The 16,612-nt window shown below is 39.7% G+C and overlaps 1 protein-coding gene across 25 annotated transcripts in view; it reads right to left on the minus strand.

Moving 5' to 3' along the window:
- Positions 1-16,612, minus strand: part of kif1b (kinesin family member 1B) — a 218,619-nt gene that overhangs the window by 134,573 nt on the left and 67,434 nt on the right. For 10 of the 25 annotated variants that reach the window (XM_072586097.1, XM_072586086.1, XM_072586085.1 and 7 more), the window contains exons 5-14: positions 16,288-16,353; positions 13,305-13,483; positions 12,009-12,120; positions 10,718-10,795; positions 10,278-10,343; positions 10,159-10,176; positions 7,267-7,342; positions 6,478-6,556; positions 4,953-5,095; positions 1,224-1,265 (exon numbers count right to left, since the gene is read on the minus strand). In XM_072586097.1, coding sequence (XP_072442198.1) covers positions 1,224-1,265; positions 4,953-5,095; positions 6,478-6,556; positions 7,267-7,342; positions 10,159-10,176; positions 10,278-10,343; positions 10,718-10,795; positions 12,009-12,120; positions 13,305-13,483; positions 16,288-16,353 — 859 coding nt within the window. The remainder of the gene's footprint in view (positions 1-1,223; positions 1,266-4,952; positions 5,096-6,477; positions 6,557-7,266; positions 7,343-10,158; positions 10,177-10,277; positions 10,344-10,717; positions 10,796-12,008; positions 12,121-13,304; positions 13,484-16,287; positions 16,354-16,612) is intronic. The other 15 variants (XM_072586090.1, XM_072586078.1, XM_072586096.1 and 12 more) reach the window with 3 other exon arrangements.

Below are 16,612 nucleotides of genomic sequence, written 5' to 3' on the forward strand. Positions count from 1 at the left end.
GGGAAAGGCTCATTTGTGTGGGCTGAGTTTAGAAAATAACCTCCAAACAGACCACTGGCATAGAAATTAAGTTTAAATTATTAACACTGCCTTAGCCAGAGATTTATTCTTGGCAACCTAGATTTTTGTACGTCTTTGTCTTACGAGACCCTCTCTCAATTAGATGGGGAGACAATGGTTTAATGGTATTGTCTTTGGACTGTTAATCCAGAGACCCAGATAATGTTCTGGAGATCCAGGCATAGCATCTGCCAGATGGTGGAATTTGAATTCCTAAAAAATCTGAAATTAAAGAGAGAGTCTAATAACAACTGTGATATCATTGCCAATTGTCAGAAAAATCCATCTGGTTCGCTAATGTCCATTTGAGAAGGAAACTGCTATCTATACCTGGTCTGGCCGACATGTGACTCCACACTCACAGCAATGTGGTTGACTCTTGAGTGCCCTCTGGACAATTAGGGAAGGGCAATAAATGCTGGCCTAGCCAGTGATGCCCTCAGCCCATGAATACATTTTTTTAAAAATTGAATATACAATATCTGTCAAGAACACCAATCTCAACAACAGAGACATAGACATCTGTGACACATGCCAAGCAATCAGAAATTGGAGCTCCACTCATGTAGAATGAAGCCATTGGTTGTTTGGCACATATCACATGTTCCATCCTGAGTGATAAACTCGGCTCTTTGTAAACTATAACAACAATACCTATTTTGGGTCTCACAGTTGTAACTAAATTATATTATTTTAAATAAGATAAAATCAATATATTCAAATGATATACAAAGTACAGCCAAACAGATTGTAGTATGATGTGATGCCATTTCTTTTCCTCAACAACAAAAAACCAATTTATTTTAAAAAGAAAATACTGAGATGAGGTGTTGGGTGGTGCAGTCGGAAGCTGTGAAGGCGCTTCTCTCAAAAAGTGAACAAAGCAACCCAATATCCAGAGCAGATGCATACACTCATTTGCACAACACACATACACAGAAAAGCAAGCTTGCAAGAGCACAAGGTCGAACACATTCCCAGCCTTGCCCACTTACACCCACATACTTGCACAGAACACAGCACAGACACTCTCATAAAATCTATCTGCAATTCCCCCAAAAGCGACACCACTGATCTGCTCATGCAAAGCTGGAGCGATTTAAAAGCAGGACAATCTTCTTTGGCAGGAGAATTAGAAAGTACCAACACACGTATATACACACATTTGATTCCACTTCCAGAGTAATCATCAGTCATTGGTTCAACTGGAGGGATGCAGGAGGAGAACGAGAAGGGTCAAAGATCATTCTGAAAACTCAGACATATCTGTTTCCAGTTGCATATAAGACTTGGAAAACATTTCATCAAAATTTAAATGTTTCAACATCCCTTAATTCTGGAGCTGTACAGACCTAGCTCAGAAATAAATCACAAAATCTTCAGGAGAAATTTCAAGAATTTGTACGTGGACCATCATATGATTCACATAGGCCTCTTAGATTTTCACCTCCTTAAGTAGCATTATATTTAAATTAACATATTAGAGACATTTCCTTCATAAAAGGGATTACTAATGCCTTAGATTTAAAGATTTAAAGAATGGAATACCATGTATTCGTAGGTGTATGCAGGAAATTAGCATTCAGCTCTTTTAACACTTCAAACTCCCTTATCATCACAATGTCAAACAAAAGCATCTTTAAGGAATAGGAATGAGACGTATCTTTCTGTTGAAATTTCTACATTCTCAAACTATATTGCACAAAATAGAAACCAGGGCGATTTGTGCATAGAATTCAAGTGATATTTCTTCAGAGCCAAATTCATAAGTAAAGCTATGTCACTAACGAGCAAGGTTAAGGGTATGATGGCTTTTATCGAAATCATATTGGAGTACAAGAGCAAAGCTTTGCTTCAATTGCACAGACATTTGGTCAAACCACACCTGGAGTACTGTAAAGGTACCTAGGCCCGTATTCTCCACAGCCCCAAAAGAATTGGGAGGTTATGTTGCAGCTGCACAGGAAATTGGTTAGGCGACTGTTGGAATACTGCGTGCAATTCTGGTTTCCTTCCTATCGGAAAGATGTTGTGAAACTTGAAAGGGTTCAGAAAAGATGTACAAGGATGTTGCCAGGGTTGGAGGGTTTGAGCTACAGTGAGAGGTTGAATAGGCTGGGGCTGTTTTCCTTGGAGTGTCAGAGTCACTCTATAAACCTTATACAGGTTTATAAAATCATGAGGGACATGGATAGGATAAATAGACAAAGTCTTTCCCCTGGGGTGGGGGAATCTAGGATTACAGGGCATAGGTTTAGGTTCAGAGGGGCAAGATATAAAAGAGACCCAAGAGGCAATTTTTTCACGCAGAGGGTGGAATAAGCTGGTATGGAATAAGCTTACAGAGGAAGTGGTGGAGGCTGGTACAATTCCAACATTTAAAAGGCATCTGGATTGGTATATGAATAGGAAGGGTTTAGCGGGATATGGACCAAGTGCTGGCTGATGGGACAAGATTGGGTTGGGATATCTGGTCGGTATGGACGGGTTGGACCAAAGGGTCTGTTCTGTGCTGTACATCTCTATGACTTTATAATTAAAAGGTTATTTCATTGAAACCAAATTACTTAAAAGGGAGAATTGAAGCAAGAGGTTCCCCCACTTGTTGGGAAATCTAAACCAGGAGACCGTTTCAAAATAAAAGGGAAGCTACATAGGGACTTAATGAGGAGAATTTGTTTTTACTCAAAAGATTGTAAATTTTTGGAAATATCTACTCCAGGGGACTATCCAAATTCAGTCATGGATTATGCTTAGAGATTAACAAATTTCCAAACAACAGTGATGAAAAGGGGCATTGCAATACTGTGAGGGGAAAAATACTGAAGTGGATGATCAGCTAACCTTATCCTTATGGATCCCTAAAGGCTGCATTAAAAACAGATTCAATTAAGTGTCAATGAAATGCTTTTGAGTCAGCACACCCTTGTCTCATACTGCTGAGTCTTCCCTTAGTGCATCACAGACCATGCCCATTCTATCACCTTGCCTTGAGCCAGGTTTTTATATCACTGAAGCTGTTCATGATTGGAGTCTTATTGAAAATAGATCTCTTTAATCACCATGTTTAGATGTGATATGACACACTTCTGGAACAGGGTGGACTCAGGCCTTCTGGTTCAGAGATAGGGACACCCCCTCAGTGCCCTCTTATTGACTATACGCAGGATGCAAGGGGAGTTGTCTTGGAGCGAGAGAAATGAAATATCCATGAGGTCTCTCAGTGCCATCCTCGCTGGGCAATGCTTTGTCCCCATTCCCAGTTTGGAGATATTGGGCTGACTGGTTGAGTCTGCACTGTGTCAATTGACTTCTCTTGGGTAGGTTTACCAAAAAAAAGTGTAGACAGCAATGTTTTTTTAAAATTCTTGGGCAGTGCAGGAAATAACATCTTAAAACAGGTATGCCACATAAGTATTTTCTGATGTTAAAATAACTATATTAAATACAAGCAGTGAATGAACTTATGCAGGAATGTTCAAACTTATGAACAATGTATTTAATATCATCCACACTTCCTTGCCTACAAAGACATGGAAGTGCTTTAGCACACTGGCAGGGGTGTTACCATGATCACTAAGGTGGTTATCCCAGGATGAGGCTATCCCATTGCACTGCTGCAAACTCCCTACCAAATGGGCCAAGCAAGTTAACCATTGAGAATTCTCAACAAAATGAGGTTCCATTCAGGGACACGGTGGGTAGAAAGCAGCTATTCCCTTCATTAAAGAGTCAATAGCAAGTGGGCATAAATTTAACATGAAAGGCGAGAGGGTTTAAGGAAAAATGTTTTCACCCAGAGTGTGGTGGGAATCTGGAATGCACTGCTTGGGAAGGGAACTGAAAGGCAACTTCCATATTACAAAAAAACAACACGAACTTGCAACGTCATAACATTAGGTGAAATGCTGGAAGGTGGGACTAGTGCAGATTCAGAGCAGTTTTTCATTGGTTCAGACTCGATGGGCCAAAGAGCCTTTTCTGTACTGTACAATTCAATAGCATGCACCCAGGTCTATGACATCAAATTTATTTCCAGTATGTCCCCATAAAATTGCAGTGAAACATGTTTCCATTTATTACAGCAATGCACCATGTAGAATCACTGGTGGGTCTTTAGCAAAACAGAGGCAGGTTCATTCTATGGTGTCCTGATCAGTAAATGAGTGAATTTAATCTACAGCAGGTATGATTACCTATCAAGATGCGGCATAGCTGAGTTTATTTAGAAAAGCCAGAGTAGCCATGCTGATTGTAGAAGGAAGAATTTTATGGTCATGTTACAGGGTTTACTCTGCCTGAGAGATCTATGTCAAACGAAACTAAAAGTGGTCAATACTCAGACGTGGACTTGAAAATTTTAATTTTGAATATATGCTTTAAAGCATTCCCAATTACAATATTTTCCAGATGATGACAGGTTGTTAGTGACAAGATTTGTGCTAAGCAGACAAAAGAGTTAAAGAAACATTTGAATTGCACTTTTGTTACTATGTAAAAGTGAAAATGAAAATTTATGTCCTGTGACTGTAAAACAAAATTAAGGGTTATATTAAATCTGGCCAGAGTTGCTATCGCTTCGGATTACATGTGACCTCATTAACTCACTGTCAGCCATACACACACACGCGCGCGCACACACACACGAGAAAAGATTATAAATGGATTATCCTTTAGATCCTAAATAGCGAACTCTGAAAAAATTCTTCTACTCACATTAAGATTAAGAGATAACCTAGTCAAGAATATTGTATTTGAATAAATTCTCTTTTTTCCTTCTGGATTCTAAGGAAGGTTTCAATGCCCAAAATAACCCTCATGTCCATAGCAACAGATGTTCTTGAATTATTGAGGATTTCTTATAAGGTTATGCGTAGTGTTAATCCACTTACTGTCTAAGATATCTCCCAGACCCTGAGAACACAGCAAGTCCTTCAATCTTGTGACTTCGTCCTTCAGTTCTCGGATAAGTTTTGCATTTGGATCTTCATTAATCACTGCATTGCACTTAATCTGCTTTGCACGATCTGCATACCTAAAAGATAAAAATGCCAGTAATATAAACAACTCCACCAGGCAAACACTAAATGGAAAAAACATAAATACTAGCATCAAGATTTGCCCGCGATAATACCCTTGAGCAACCTACGAGTTTCATCAAATCCTTCCCAAATGCACAGAAAAATTAAATGGTGAACATGAATCAGTAAGTGGTCAAAGAATTAAGACAATTCATTTTGTGGGTAAAGCTACAGTATACATCAACACCTCAAATTGCAAGACTAGAGTAAAGCCCAGCCTGGGAAAGCTTTAATAAAGTTTTATTCACATCAACACCACAGACAAGGCCAGCATTTATTGCCCATCTCGGATTGTCCTAGAGTGAAAAAAAAGAGTTGGTGTGTGACCTTCTTGAACCAAATGTAGCCTGAATAGTGAAGACAATCCACAGTATGGTTAGGGAGGGCTCTCTGGGAGTTTGATCCAGTGACCGTGAAGGAATGGCAACACAGTTCCAAGTCAGGATGGTATCTCTCTCCAAGAAGAACTTGGTGATGCTCCCATGTATGTACTGCCCCTGTCCTTCTTGATGATAGTAGTCACAAGTTAGGAAGGCAGCATCAAAGAAGCATTGCAGGAGTATTGAAGTGCATCTTGTAGATGGTACAGTCTGCTGTCAGTGCGTCAAAATTAGAGTGGTGCTGGAAAAGCTCAAAGGTCAGGCAGCATCTGAGGAGCAGGAAAATTGACATTTCTGGCAAAAGTCCTTCATCAGGCATGCTGTCAGTGGGCATCCAGAGTGGAAGGGAGTCAGCTACAGACTCAAAATGAATACATTGAAATTGTATCAGCACTATGTGAAAATGTGTTACTTCTAAACTCTGAAAGTTTAGAGTAAGATTGCATTTAAATTTTTAAATATTAAAGCTTGTATTAATTGATTTAAGCATCAAGATAGAAGTAATATTAGCTTAAAAAAATCACTTTCAGTGAGTTTGGCTTCTGAAAAATTCAAAATACTACAGTGGAGAGGGAAATGAATTAATTTGTAGTAGAGTCACCACAATTACAGTCTGCTAAACTTTGCTGCCTCACAGCACCAGGGACCCAGGTTCAATTCCCACCTCAGGCAACTGTGTGGAGTTTGCACATTCTTCCTGTGTCTGTGTGGGTTTCCTCCCACAATCCAAAGTTGTGCAGGTCAGGTGACTTGGCCACGCTAAATTGCCCATAGTGTTAGATGCATTAGTCAGGGGTAAATATAGGGTAGGGTAATGGGTCTGAGTGGGTTACTCTTTGGAAGGCCAGTGTGGACGTTTTGGCTGAAGGGCCTGTTTCCACAAAGTAGGGAGTCTAATCTAAATCTAACATGTACAGCACGGAATGTGCACCAGAAGATGTTAAAAACAGATATACCTTAAAGTGCTGAGAGTTTCATCATAGTTGATGTCAGCTGGACTAAGAGCAGCAACCATTGCAGTACGTGAGTTTCCACCTGATAGAAACAAGCCACAATCAAACATCTGTGAACTCACACTTAAAAATACCAGTAACATTAATGGCACAGGTCACGGAGCTATTGTTTCTCAGTCAGCAGACTTTCAATCATAATACACTGAAATGCAAACCTAACTTCTCCTTCTGCTGGCACATAAACAATGCTTTCTGACTAAGGCTCAGTGGTTAACAATGCTGCCTCACAGCACCAGGGAGCCGAGTTCAATTCCACCCTCAGGTGACCGTGTGGAGTTTGCACATTCTCCCCATGTCTGCATGGGTTTCCTCCTGGTACTATGATTTTCTCCCACAGTCCAAAGATGTGCAGGTTGGGTGGATTGGCCAAGCCAATCAGCACATGTAGTGTCCAGGGATCTTAGTCTAGCTGGAATAGCCATAAGAAATGCAGGGTTACAGAGATAGGGTAGAGGGAGTGGGTCTGGGAAGGATGCTGTTCTCAGGGTAGGTGTGGACACGATAGGCCGTACAGACTGCTTCCCATACCTTAGTGATTCTGCTTGTATGAAGTGGCACAAATTCTTAGTCTGATGTGTATGTGTGACTTAACTTCGTAAAATGTCATTGTCCGAAAAAAATTCCACTCCATTTTATACCAAAACAGAGTCACCATACGCACATACAGTGCCACTATCCAGAAGCAAGTGACAAGACTTTTGGACTAATACTTCACTTTGAGAGTCACCTTACCGAGATTCTCCCTCAAAAGCCAGGTCAATACAGAGTCTCTGTAGGGAATGAAGTCAGACTTCTTTTTCTTCTTGCTCTGTTCAACACAGGTTTAAAAAAAATGTATTGATATTAAAGTTAAATCCTAGATGACACCCACCCCCACTTTCTTTACCCAATTCTGTTAATTTCAATCCATTTTCAAAAATTGGCAGTAACATCAGAAAAAGAGACAGCTCTAATGCAGAGTCTACAATACATGGCTGGCTTAATAGTCAACTTAGGCCAAAACTAAGGCATTTCCATTCTCCATCAAAAGTGGAGAAATTCTCCATTTTAGTACGCTCGAGACAAAATTGCACTCACTATCTAGCCAGCGATAAGACAAGAAATAGGAACAGGAGGCGGCTATTTGGCCTCTCAGGTATGCTCCACTACACAATACAATCACAGCTAAGCTGACACTTCACAACCACTTTCCTGTCGTCCCTCCCGCCCCACAGTTCTTCATTCCTGTCCCCCACAGACCTTCATTCCCCTACTGATCAAGTCCAACATTGCAGTTACTATCCAGCCAGACAAAAGCAACTTTCCATTGTTAACCAAGTTAGATTTGTTAGTAAATGGTGCACTCACCCTTGGACTAATTCATTTGATGTTTCTGACCTATGGTGGCTTCATCTCCTGTCTACATCAGCCCCATGACTGACTCCAAATACAATAATCCAAAACTGGCTCATTTCAATTTGAAACCTCAGTCCAAATTCAAGTCAAGGATTTTGTGACTACCGAGACATTAATATAAGGAAGCTCAGGCAAATCTGTCAAACACTACTCTTGACATTACATAAAAGAAGGAAAATGTGACAAGAGAGATTCAAGTGTTTCCAACAGATGGAGGAAGAATCTGATGAAAACTCAGAACTACTGCCAAGATACAGATGGATAGTTGAACAAAGAACAAACAAAATTACAGTACAGGAACAGGTCCTTTGGCTCTCCAAGTCTATGCCAATCCAGAGCCTCTATCTAAACCAGTCACCTATTTTCTAATGACCCGTATCCTTCTGCTCCCTGCTCATTCACGTATCTGTCTCGATACATCTCAAATGACACTATGGTGCTCACCTTTACCACCTCTGCTGGCAATGTGTTCCAGGTACCCACCACCTTCCACTAAAGAACTTTCCATACATATTGCCCTTAAACCTTTCCCCTCTCACCTTGAACTCGTGACCTCTAGTAATCGAATCCCCCACTCTGGGGAAAAAAAGTTTCTTGCTATCCACCTTGTCTCTATCTCCCACGATTTTGTAGACCTCAATCAGGTCCCCCCTCAACATCCATATTTCTGGTGAAAATAATCATAATCTACTCGACCTCTCTTCATAGCTAGCACCCTCCATACCAGGCAACATCCTGGTGAACCTCCTCTGCACCCTCTCCAAAGCATCCACATCCTTTTGGTAATGTGGCGACCAGAACCATATACAGTATTCCAAATATGGCCGAACCAAAGTCCATGACCTGCCAACTCTGTACTCAATACCCCATCTGGGTAAAGAAAGCATGCAGTTTGCCTTCTTGGCCACTCTATTGACCTGCCTTGCCACCTTCAGGGTACAATGGACCTGAACACCCAGATCTCTCTGTACATCAACTTTCCCCAGACATTTTACATTTACTGTATAGTTCACTCTTGAAGTGGATCTTCCAAAATGCATCACCTTGTATTTGCCTAGATTGAACTCTGTTATTTTTCTGCCCAAGTCTCAAATCTATATATTCTGCTTTATTCTCGGACAGTCCCCTTCACTATCTGCTACTCCACCGACCTTAATGTCATCGGGAAGCTTGCTAAATACCTTCCTCCAGACCATTTATGTACATCACAAACAGCAGTTCCAGTACAAATTACTGTGGAATACCACTGGTCACAGTTCTCCATTTTGAGAAACTCCCTTCCACTACTATTCCATCTCCTATTGCCCAGCTAGTTCTCTATCCATCTAGCTAGTACACCCTGGACCCCATGTGACTTCATAGATTACCATCACCAACACCTTCTGATAGAACTCTGTGTATTTGATAGGGAAGGTTTCCAAAGCTACCAAGGAACTATGTTCCTACCACTCAACTCTCTCTCAAATGTTACGAGTAAACCAGGAACTCACAACAGTGCAGTGGTGACAAACGTGATGATAGCAGTTCCTTAAATGGTCAGTTGGCCCTCAACCTGTACAACTTCCAAAGCCCTGCACAATCCAGCAATGTGTTTACACCACAGCTACAAAGGACTGTGCAGAGGGGATTGGCATCTACACAGGGCAACTTAAGCAAGTTAAATTTCATTGCAGTACATGAAAAATAAAATGAGAATGAATAAATAAATGAAAGATTGCTTGCAAAAGTCTTTAGCCAGTGATGAAAGACAACTTGAAGGAAGCTAACTTACAGTCAGCCAAGTACTGAAAGTAAATCCAAATAGTGTATAGTTACAACTCAATATTTAATCCACATTCCTGAATTATCTCAAATTCATTTGCAGATCAGCAAATCTGTAATTAAAAGGTTAGGCTTTGCCAGCCACATATCCAGACAGTTCTAGAAGCCAAATGGATGTACTAATGTGGGGTAAACATTGTTTTAGTAACTCAGAACCAACAATAGACAGATTATTACACTATTACGGAACATTTCCTCAGTAGTTTTAAAACATAGACACTTATTAGTTTCACTGATTATATAAGTGCCAACTTTGGGCTGTTTTAGGCACAAGCAAGCAATGTGCACCACTGAAGGAAATTGGCTACATAACAGAACCTGAAAGAGATGCTTTAGTGTTTGTTTTGTTGTCACATATATAGAACAAGTATGAGCAGAGCACATTATATGATAATATCCTGACATTACCTTACTGGGAGCATTGTCCTGCAATGGCAGCATAAGTTGAAAAGACAAAAAGTTATGGTAAACAACCTTAAAAATCTGTTATTACAAAATTGAGATAACGCAGATAAACAGGAACTCACCACTTCTGCAAGGGCAGAGATAACTTTTCCTAATGTTGTAAGTGATTTGTTGATATTCGCTCCTTCCTGAAAGTGAAGAAGCAATTAACTCAATTTGTTTTACGTCAATATATTGAATTTGTCACAAAAATTAAACCAGCGCTGCATTCCTTTTGCAGAGTTCAAGGTGCTTCGATTTGTTTTGCCCCAAGGTTTACTTGACCTTGGTGGGCCACACAAATAAGGTTTTCACAAAAATTAACTATTTATAACACTCCTCTACATTTCAGATCATATTACTGCATCTCCAGAAACACAATGGAGTTTGAACAAGAAAATTGACACTGGCTGAAGTGCACCACTCACATCAAATATATTATTGGAGATTTCATAAAATATTCACTGTATTCAATTAGCAGAAAGAAAGACATGTCAGCAAGAAATCTGCCATTCTTTGTTACCTTTAATCTTGTTCCTTTAGCCCCAGTAGAGTCAGCCCGTTCACTACCAGCCAGATCGACTAGGCTGATTTTGCTCACCTAATCAAGGAGGGAATACAAACATTCATCAGATTGCCTTTTACTTTCAAATTTAACCACCTGACCTTGCACTAAAACAATAAGAAAAGCTTTTACTTCAAAGCAGAAAGAGCTGCTAGTTGAACTTGCTAAAGTACAGAGGTATTGGCATGAGGGGAAAATGGAATATAGATTAGATTAGATTAGATCCCGCACAGTGTGGAAACAGGCCCTTTGGCCCAACCAGCCCACACTGAGCCTCCGAAGAGTAACCCACCCAAACCCATTTCCCTCTGAATGATGCACCTAACACTGGGCAACTTAGCATGACCAATTCACCTGACCTGCACATCTTTGGACTGTGGGAGGAAACTACAGCACCCAGAGGAAACCCACGCAGACACGGGGAGAACGTGCAAACTCCACACAGACAGTTACCCAAGGCTGGAATCGAACCCGGGTCCCTGGTGGTGTGAGGCTGCAGTGCTCATATAAAGTGAGGAACCATGAGGTTATGTACTATGGCAGGAATAGAGGAGCCGAATATTATTTAAATGGAGAAAGATACAGGACAGAAGGATTTGGGAGCCCTTATTCATGGATCAGAAAAAGCTAACATCCAATTCAGCATATCGCAGGGAAGACAAAACAATGATAAGCCTTTATTTCAATGGGAATGAATTATAAAAGTAGAGAGGTTTCACTAAAACTACACAAGGCATTAGTCAGACCACAGCTAGAATACTATAAATAGTTTTAGCCCCTTACCCAAAGAAAGATATACTGACATTTGAGGCAGTCCGGGAAAGGTTCACATAGCTGATAACAGGAAGGGAGGGACTATCATATAAGGACAGGTTGAGTAGGTTGGGCCTGTACTCACTGGAATTTAGAAGAATGAGGTGACTTTATTGAAACATACAAGATTCTTGACGCACTTGACAGGTTAGATGTGGAGTGGCTGTTTCAACTTGTGGGACAATCTAGGACCAGAGGACATAACCTCAGAATAAGAGGTGGCACATTTAAGATAGAGACAAGGAAGAATTTCTTCCGAGGGTAATAAATCTGTGGAACACTTTACCACAGTAGACTGTCAAAGCTGGATTATTAAGTATATTCAAGGCAGAGGTGGATTTTTAAGGGAATCTAGGTTTATGGGCAAAAGGCAGGAAAATGGAGTTGAGGTTAAATTGAAATGCTCCCGATTCGGAATTAATCTCCAACTTAATACCTTCTCTGTGCAAAGATCTGTTTCTGCATCATGTTTCTTCTGGGTAAAAACTATGGTGAAAACAGCATGAGATCTGCTGCTGGTCTCATTCATATTAGTAGCTGCCACAGTTCTGAAATTAAAAACATGATTATATTTTACAGCTCATACAATCAGTGCTCATTACGCATTCTGCATAATACACAGGACATGAAACTTGCTTCCTGGAAGAGCTTCCCCGATATCTAGAATGTGCCAGCTAGTTTATTCATTCCTCAAATGAACAGATTGTCTTCACTTAATTCTTACTCATTTCCTCCTGTCTCATTTTCCTTATACCTTGCTGTCCTTTATACTGACATTGCATGGACTACAGAACAATAATTGAGTTATCTGATAACCTTAATACCAGATTAGAGAAGATCAAATTGCCAGTGCATTTATAAAACAAGTTCAGGTATTATAACCAGAGAAACATTAGCACAAAAATCCTGAGTCCATGAGCATTTGAGAGTCACAGCTCAAAGAACTGCAGATGATATTTGGCATCAGCCTCTTACTTTAATGTAGTCTGTAATAGCCTGAAACTAATGAAACTTGTATGCTCAAGATTAATGAATATCTAAATTAAAATGAATGAACCAAAATCAGGAAACATTGTTACAAATCTCAATATAAAATGTTATTTTGGTCTCAAGTTTCAACAAATGTTGAAGCAGCAGCCCTGCCCTGATTGTCATGACAATGAGATAATTTTTACCTGGACAATATGGATGGCTCTTTACATTCAATGGATGGTTGTCTCAGTCAGGAACATAAACAGGAGTTTATAAACAGGCTTACCCAACCTTCAACTAGACCATGGTCGATCTTCTATCTCAATCCATTTTCCTTCACTGTATCCATCAATACCCCCCGTGATATCTTTAATATCCAGTAATTTATTAATTTTAGTTGGCCAAATGGCAAATGTACATGGTTCAAAACAATACCAAGAGCATTTCAATTCCCATTCTGACTTAGCCCCAGGACCTGCCTCTTTCTCCAGCCCCTGAGAGTGATAGGTACTGGTAAACCACCACTGAGAAAATATAACTACCAAGGAAGCAAAAAGGCTCAGGGTGAACACTGGCAGATAACGAGCCATTCACCGGGTTTGAGCAAAATACAAGGTAATAATAAATTCAATATCCAAAAGGAAGATCTTAGCTAATTGACCTTAACTCAGGAGTTTTTTTAAAAAAAGGAATGGCAAAAGTACTAAGTGTTGTTGGCACACAAGTTGATCAGAGTTTGATTCAGCACATGATGTCCAACCTGGCTTTGTTCCCTGCATCCATGAGATCTGCAATGTCTGTATAAGATGTTACAGCCAGTTTGGAAAGATCTTCTACGTAGGGTCCCAGCAGTGGGTGCTCTCTGACACGTAGATTTCCTTTGGTCTTGGGATTTAGCAGATCTCTGACCCTTTCACAATAAATTTCCATGTAACTGACCTGCATCCAACAACCAGGAAAACGTGATTAGGTTTCAACAAGAGCTAGCAACACAAAAATAAAGGAAAGTATGTCAGTGTGAAGCCAGCCTGATCATTTAGGAGTATAATGAAAAGAAAGGAACAATGTTTCAGCAAAGCATATTGATTGGAACAATGCACATCTGTTTTTTTATTGCATTACAGAAATGCAATTTTAAACTATGTGTTAGCAAGACTAACAAAAAAACTAACCGAATAAAGCAGAAAAAAATGGTAAACATTACATTTAAGCAAGGGCTTAAACTGACACCTAAATTGGTTTTATATACCAGCCAATAGCTGGAAATAAAGATGTAATCTCTCTTCCATTGAAGTATCTTAGTGTTCCAATACTTAAAAATCCTGAAAATTGCACTGCCTTCACCATGCTTAGATATCACAAACAGTCTAAATTATAGAATTAATTACGTTTGCTGATTATTATTTGTATAGCAGGTTTTCAAAAAAAAACAAAAAATGCACTGAATAGTTCACTGATTTCATCTTTGCTTTTGGAAAATGGGTTGGGGGGTGTTAGATAGAGGGTGGGGGAGAGAGGAGAGGTGTTAGAAAGATGGCAAAAAGAATATGTATAATTAAAATTGCTATTAATTATGCATTTCAAATTCTGGATTCATGTAAATTTCACAACTGTATGTACCCCTGACATGAAAGCGGAAATGCATTTCTTTGCCCTCTATCTAACACCATCACCCCCACCTCATTTTCCAAAAGCTAAGGTGAAATCAGTGGCAGAACTATTCAATGCAGTGCTTGCTTCAGATTCAAGCACTACAAACATTATTGAATGGAAGTGATGTGACATGAAAGGTCATCCATTAATCAATGACCTACAATTCCAAGCATTTCGTAGAAAACCGCTTCATATTCCATTTGTAAGTGAATTACTATTTTGGAAAGCTATTTTTTAGATGATGGTGAAAATTCATAAACTGCACGTCTGTAACATCAACATCATCACTTCAAGGATAAAAATAAATCCACCAACTCATACCATGTGATATACAATTTGGATTTGAGTAGCTTTAAGACAGCCAAGTCAGGCTATGAGTATTCAGCTTATTCATGACCTTTGTCAAATGTCATTTTAATCTCCTCTTGGGTTGAACTCAGATCCAAAATTTCCACAGTGCAAAGACTAGTGGCAGACTCAACTAACAGATGATTCTGGTTTCATTACTCATGGTCTTATTGTAATATTTCATTAGTTAACAGACAGGTTTAGGACTGAGAACAATATTGATCAAAGATGAGTGTTGATTTGTGACTATCTAACTTCTTGTTACAGAAATATAAAAATGGATGATCAATTCAGCCAATTTAAAGACCCCACGTATATAAGCAAAATGTTCCACATCAGGGAACTACACACAATGTATTAGTGGGGGAAGAAATCCTACAAGCACATAGAACATTACAGCACAGTACAAGCCCTTCAGCCCTCGATACTGCGCCGACCTGTGGAACCAATCTGAAAAACTTATCTATCCTACATTATTCCATTTTTCATCCATATGTTTATCCAATGAGCATTTAAATGCAAATAAAGTTGGTGAGTCTACACACAGGATGTTCCATACCCCTGCCACTCTAAGTAAAGAAACTACCGCTGACATCTGTCCTATGTCTATCACCTTTCAATTTAAAGCTATGTCTCCTTGTGCTAGCCATCACCAGAGGAAAAAGGCTCTCACTGTCCACCCTATCTAAAGCCCGGATTATCTTACATGTCTCAATTAAGTCCCCTCTCAACCTTCTTCTCTCTAATGAAAACGGCCTCAAGTCTCTCAGCCTTTCCTCCAAGGACCTTCTCTCCATACCAGGCAACATCTGAATAAATCACCTCTGAACCCTTCCCAAAGCTTCCACATCCTTCCTACAATGCGGAGACCAGAACTGTATGCAATATTCCAAGTGCAGCCACAGCAGAGTTTTATACAGCTGCAACATGACTTTGTGGCTCCAAGACTGAATTCCTCAACCAATAAAAGGGAACACGCCATTTGCTTTCTTAACAACCATATCACAGACACAGAGATCTCTCTGTTCATCTACACTGCCAAGAATCTTACGATTAGCCCAGTACTCTTTATCCCTGTTGCTCCTTCCAAAGTGAATCACCTCACACTTTTCCGCATTAAACTCCATTTGCCACCTCTCGGCCCAGCTTTGCAGCTTATTTATGTTCCTCTGTAACCTGCAACAACTATCCACAACTCCACTGACCAGTGTCATCACAAATTTACTAACCAATTCTTCTACACCCTCAACCAGGTCATTTATAAAAATGACAAACAACAGTGGACCCAGATCAGATCCTTGCAGTACACCTCTAGTAAATGAAGTCCAGGATGAACATTTCCCATCAACCACCACTGTTTTCTTTCAGCTAGCCAATTCTGATTCAAATTTGAAAATGTTATTTTCAAATACTGAAAATGTTATTCACACGATGAAGTCAATCATTTGCAAATATCATTGTCCTTTACAACAAGTTAATTCCATTGAATGAATCACTTGACCAATTTATACAAAGATGCATTGTTTTAATCAGCTCTAATTTTTTTTTTATATAAAAGCTTTTCAAAAAAAAAAGGGTACTATACAGTTGAGGAAGACAGGAGATGTGATCAGGCTAAGCAACAACCCCATGACAATTAGAAACAGAAATAAACGTCAAATGCAGGTTTCTCAGATCTGAAATGCTGAGTCCTGAACCAGTATTCATACCCCATGAGATGAACCTTTTGCATCAATTCTTACCTCCACAGAATATGACACATCAGAATTACTGTTGTCATTTATCTTCTCAAAGAGCTCTTCACAAAGCTGCAAGAGGAAGGAACAAACTATAGTCTAAGGTTTAGCAAAAGCCACTGATCAATTTCAATCTTATCCCACAAAAGGAACAAATACGGGAAGTCATCCCGAAGAGAGGAGGGATTCCCCCAGTAAAGCATCTTTTACTTTGAATTCTTAGGTGGCTATTAACATTGAATTCATTCCGAATCAGTCATTTTTTTTTGTATTATGCAATTGCATCTAGACATCTTTCTTCATCTGTCTTGGACCGACTGCCACCGTTAGA

The sequence above is a fragment of the Chiloscyllium punctatum genome, chromosome 16, assembly GCF_047496795.1.
Source record: "Chiloscyllium punctatum isolate Juve2018m chromosome 16, sChiPun1.3, whole genome shotgun sequence".
NCBI classification, from domain to species: Eukaryota; Metazoa; Chordata; class Chondrichthyes; order Orectolobiformes; family Hemiscylliidae; genus Chiloscyllium; species Chiloscyllium punctatum.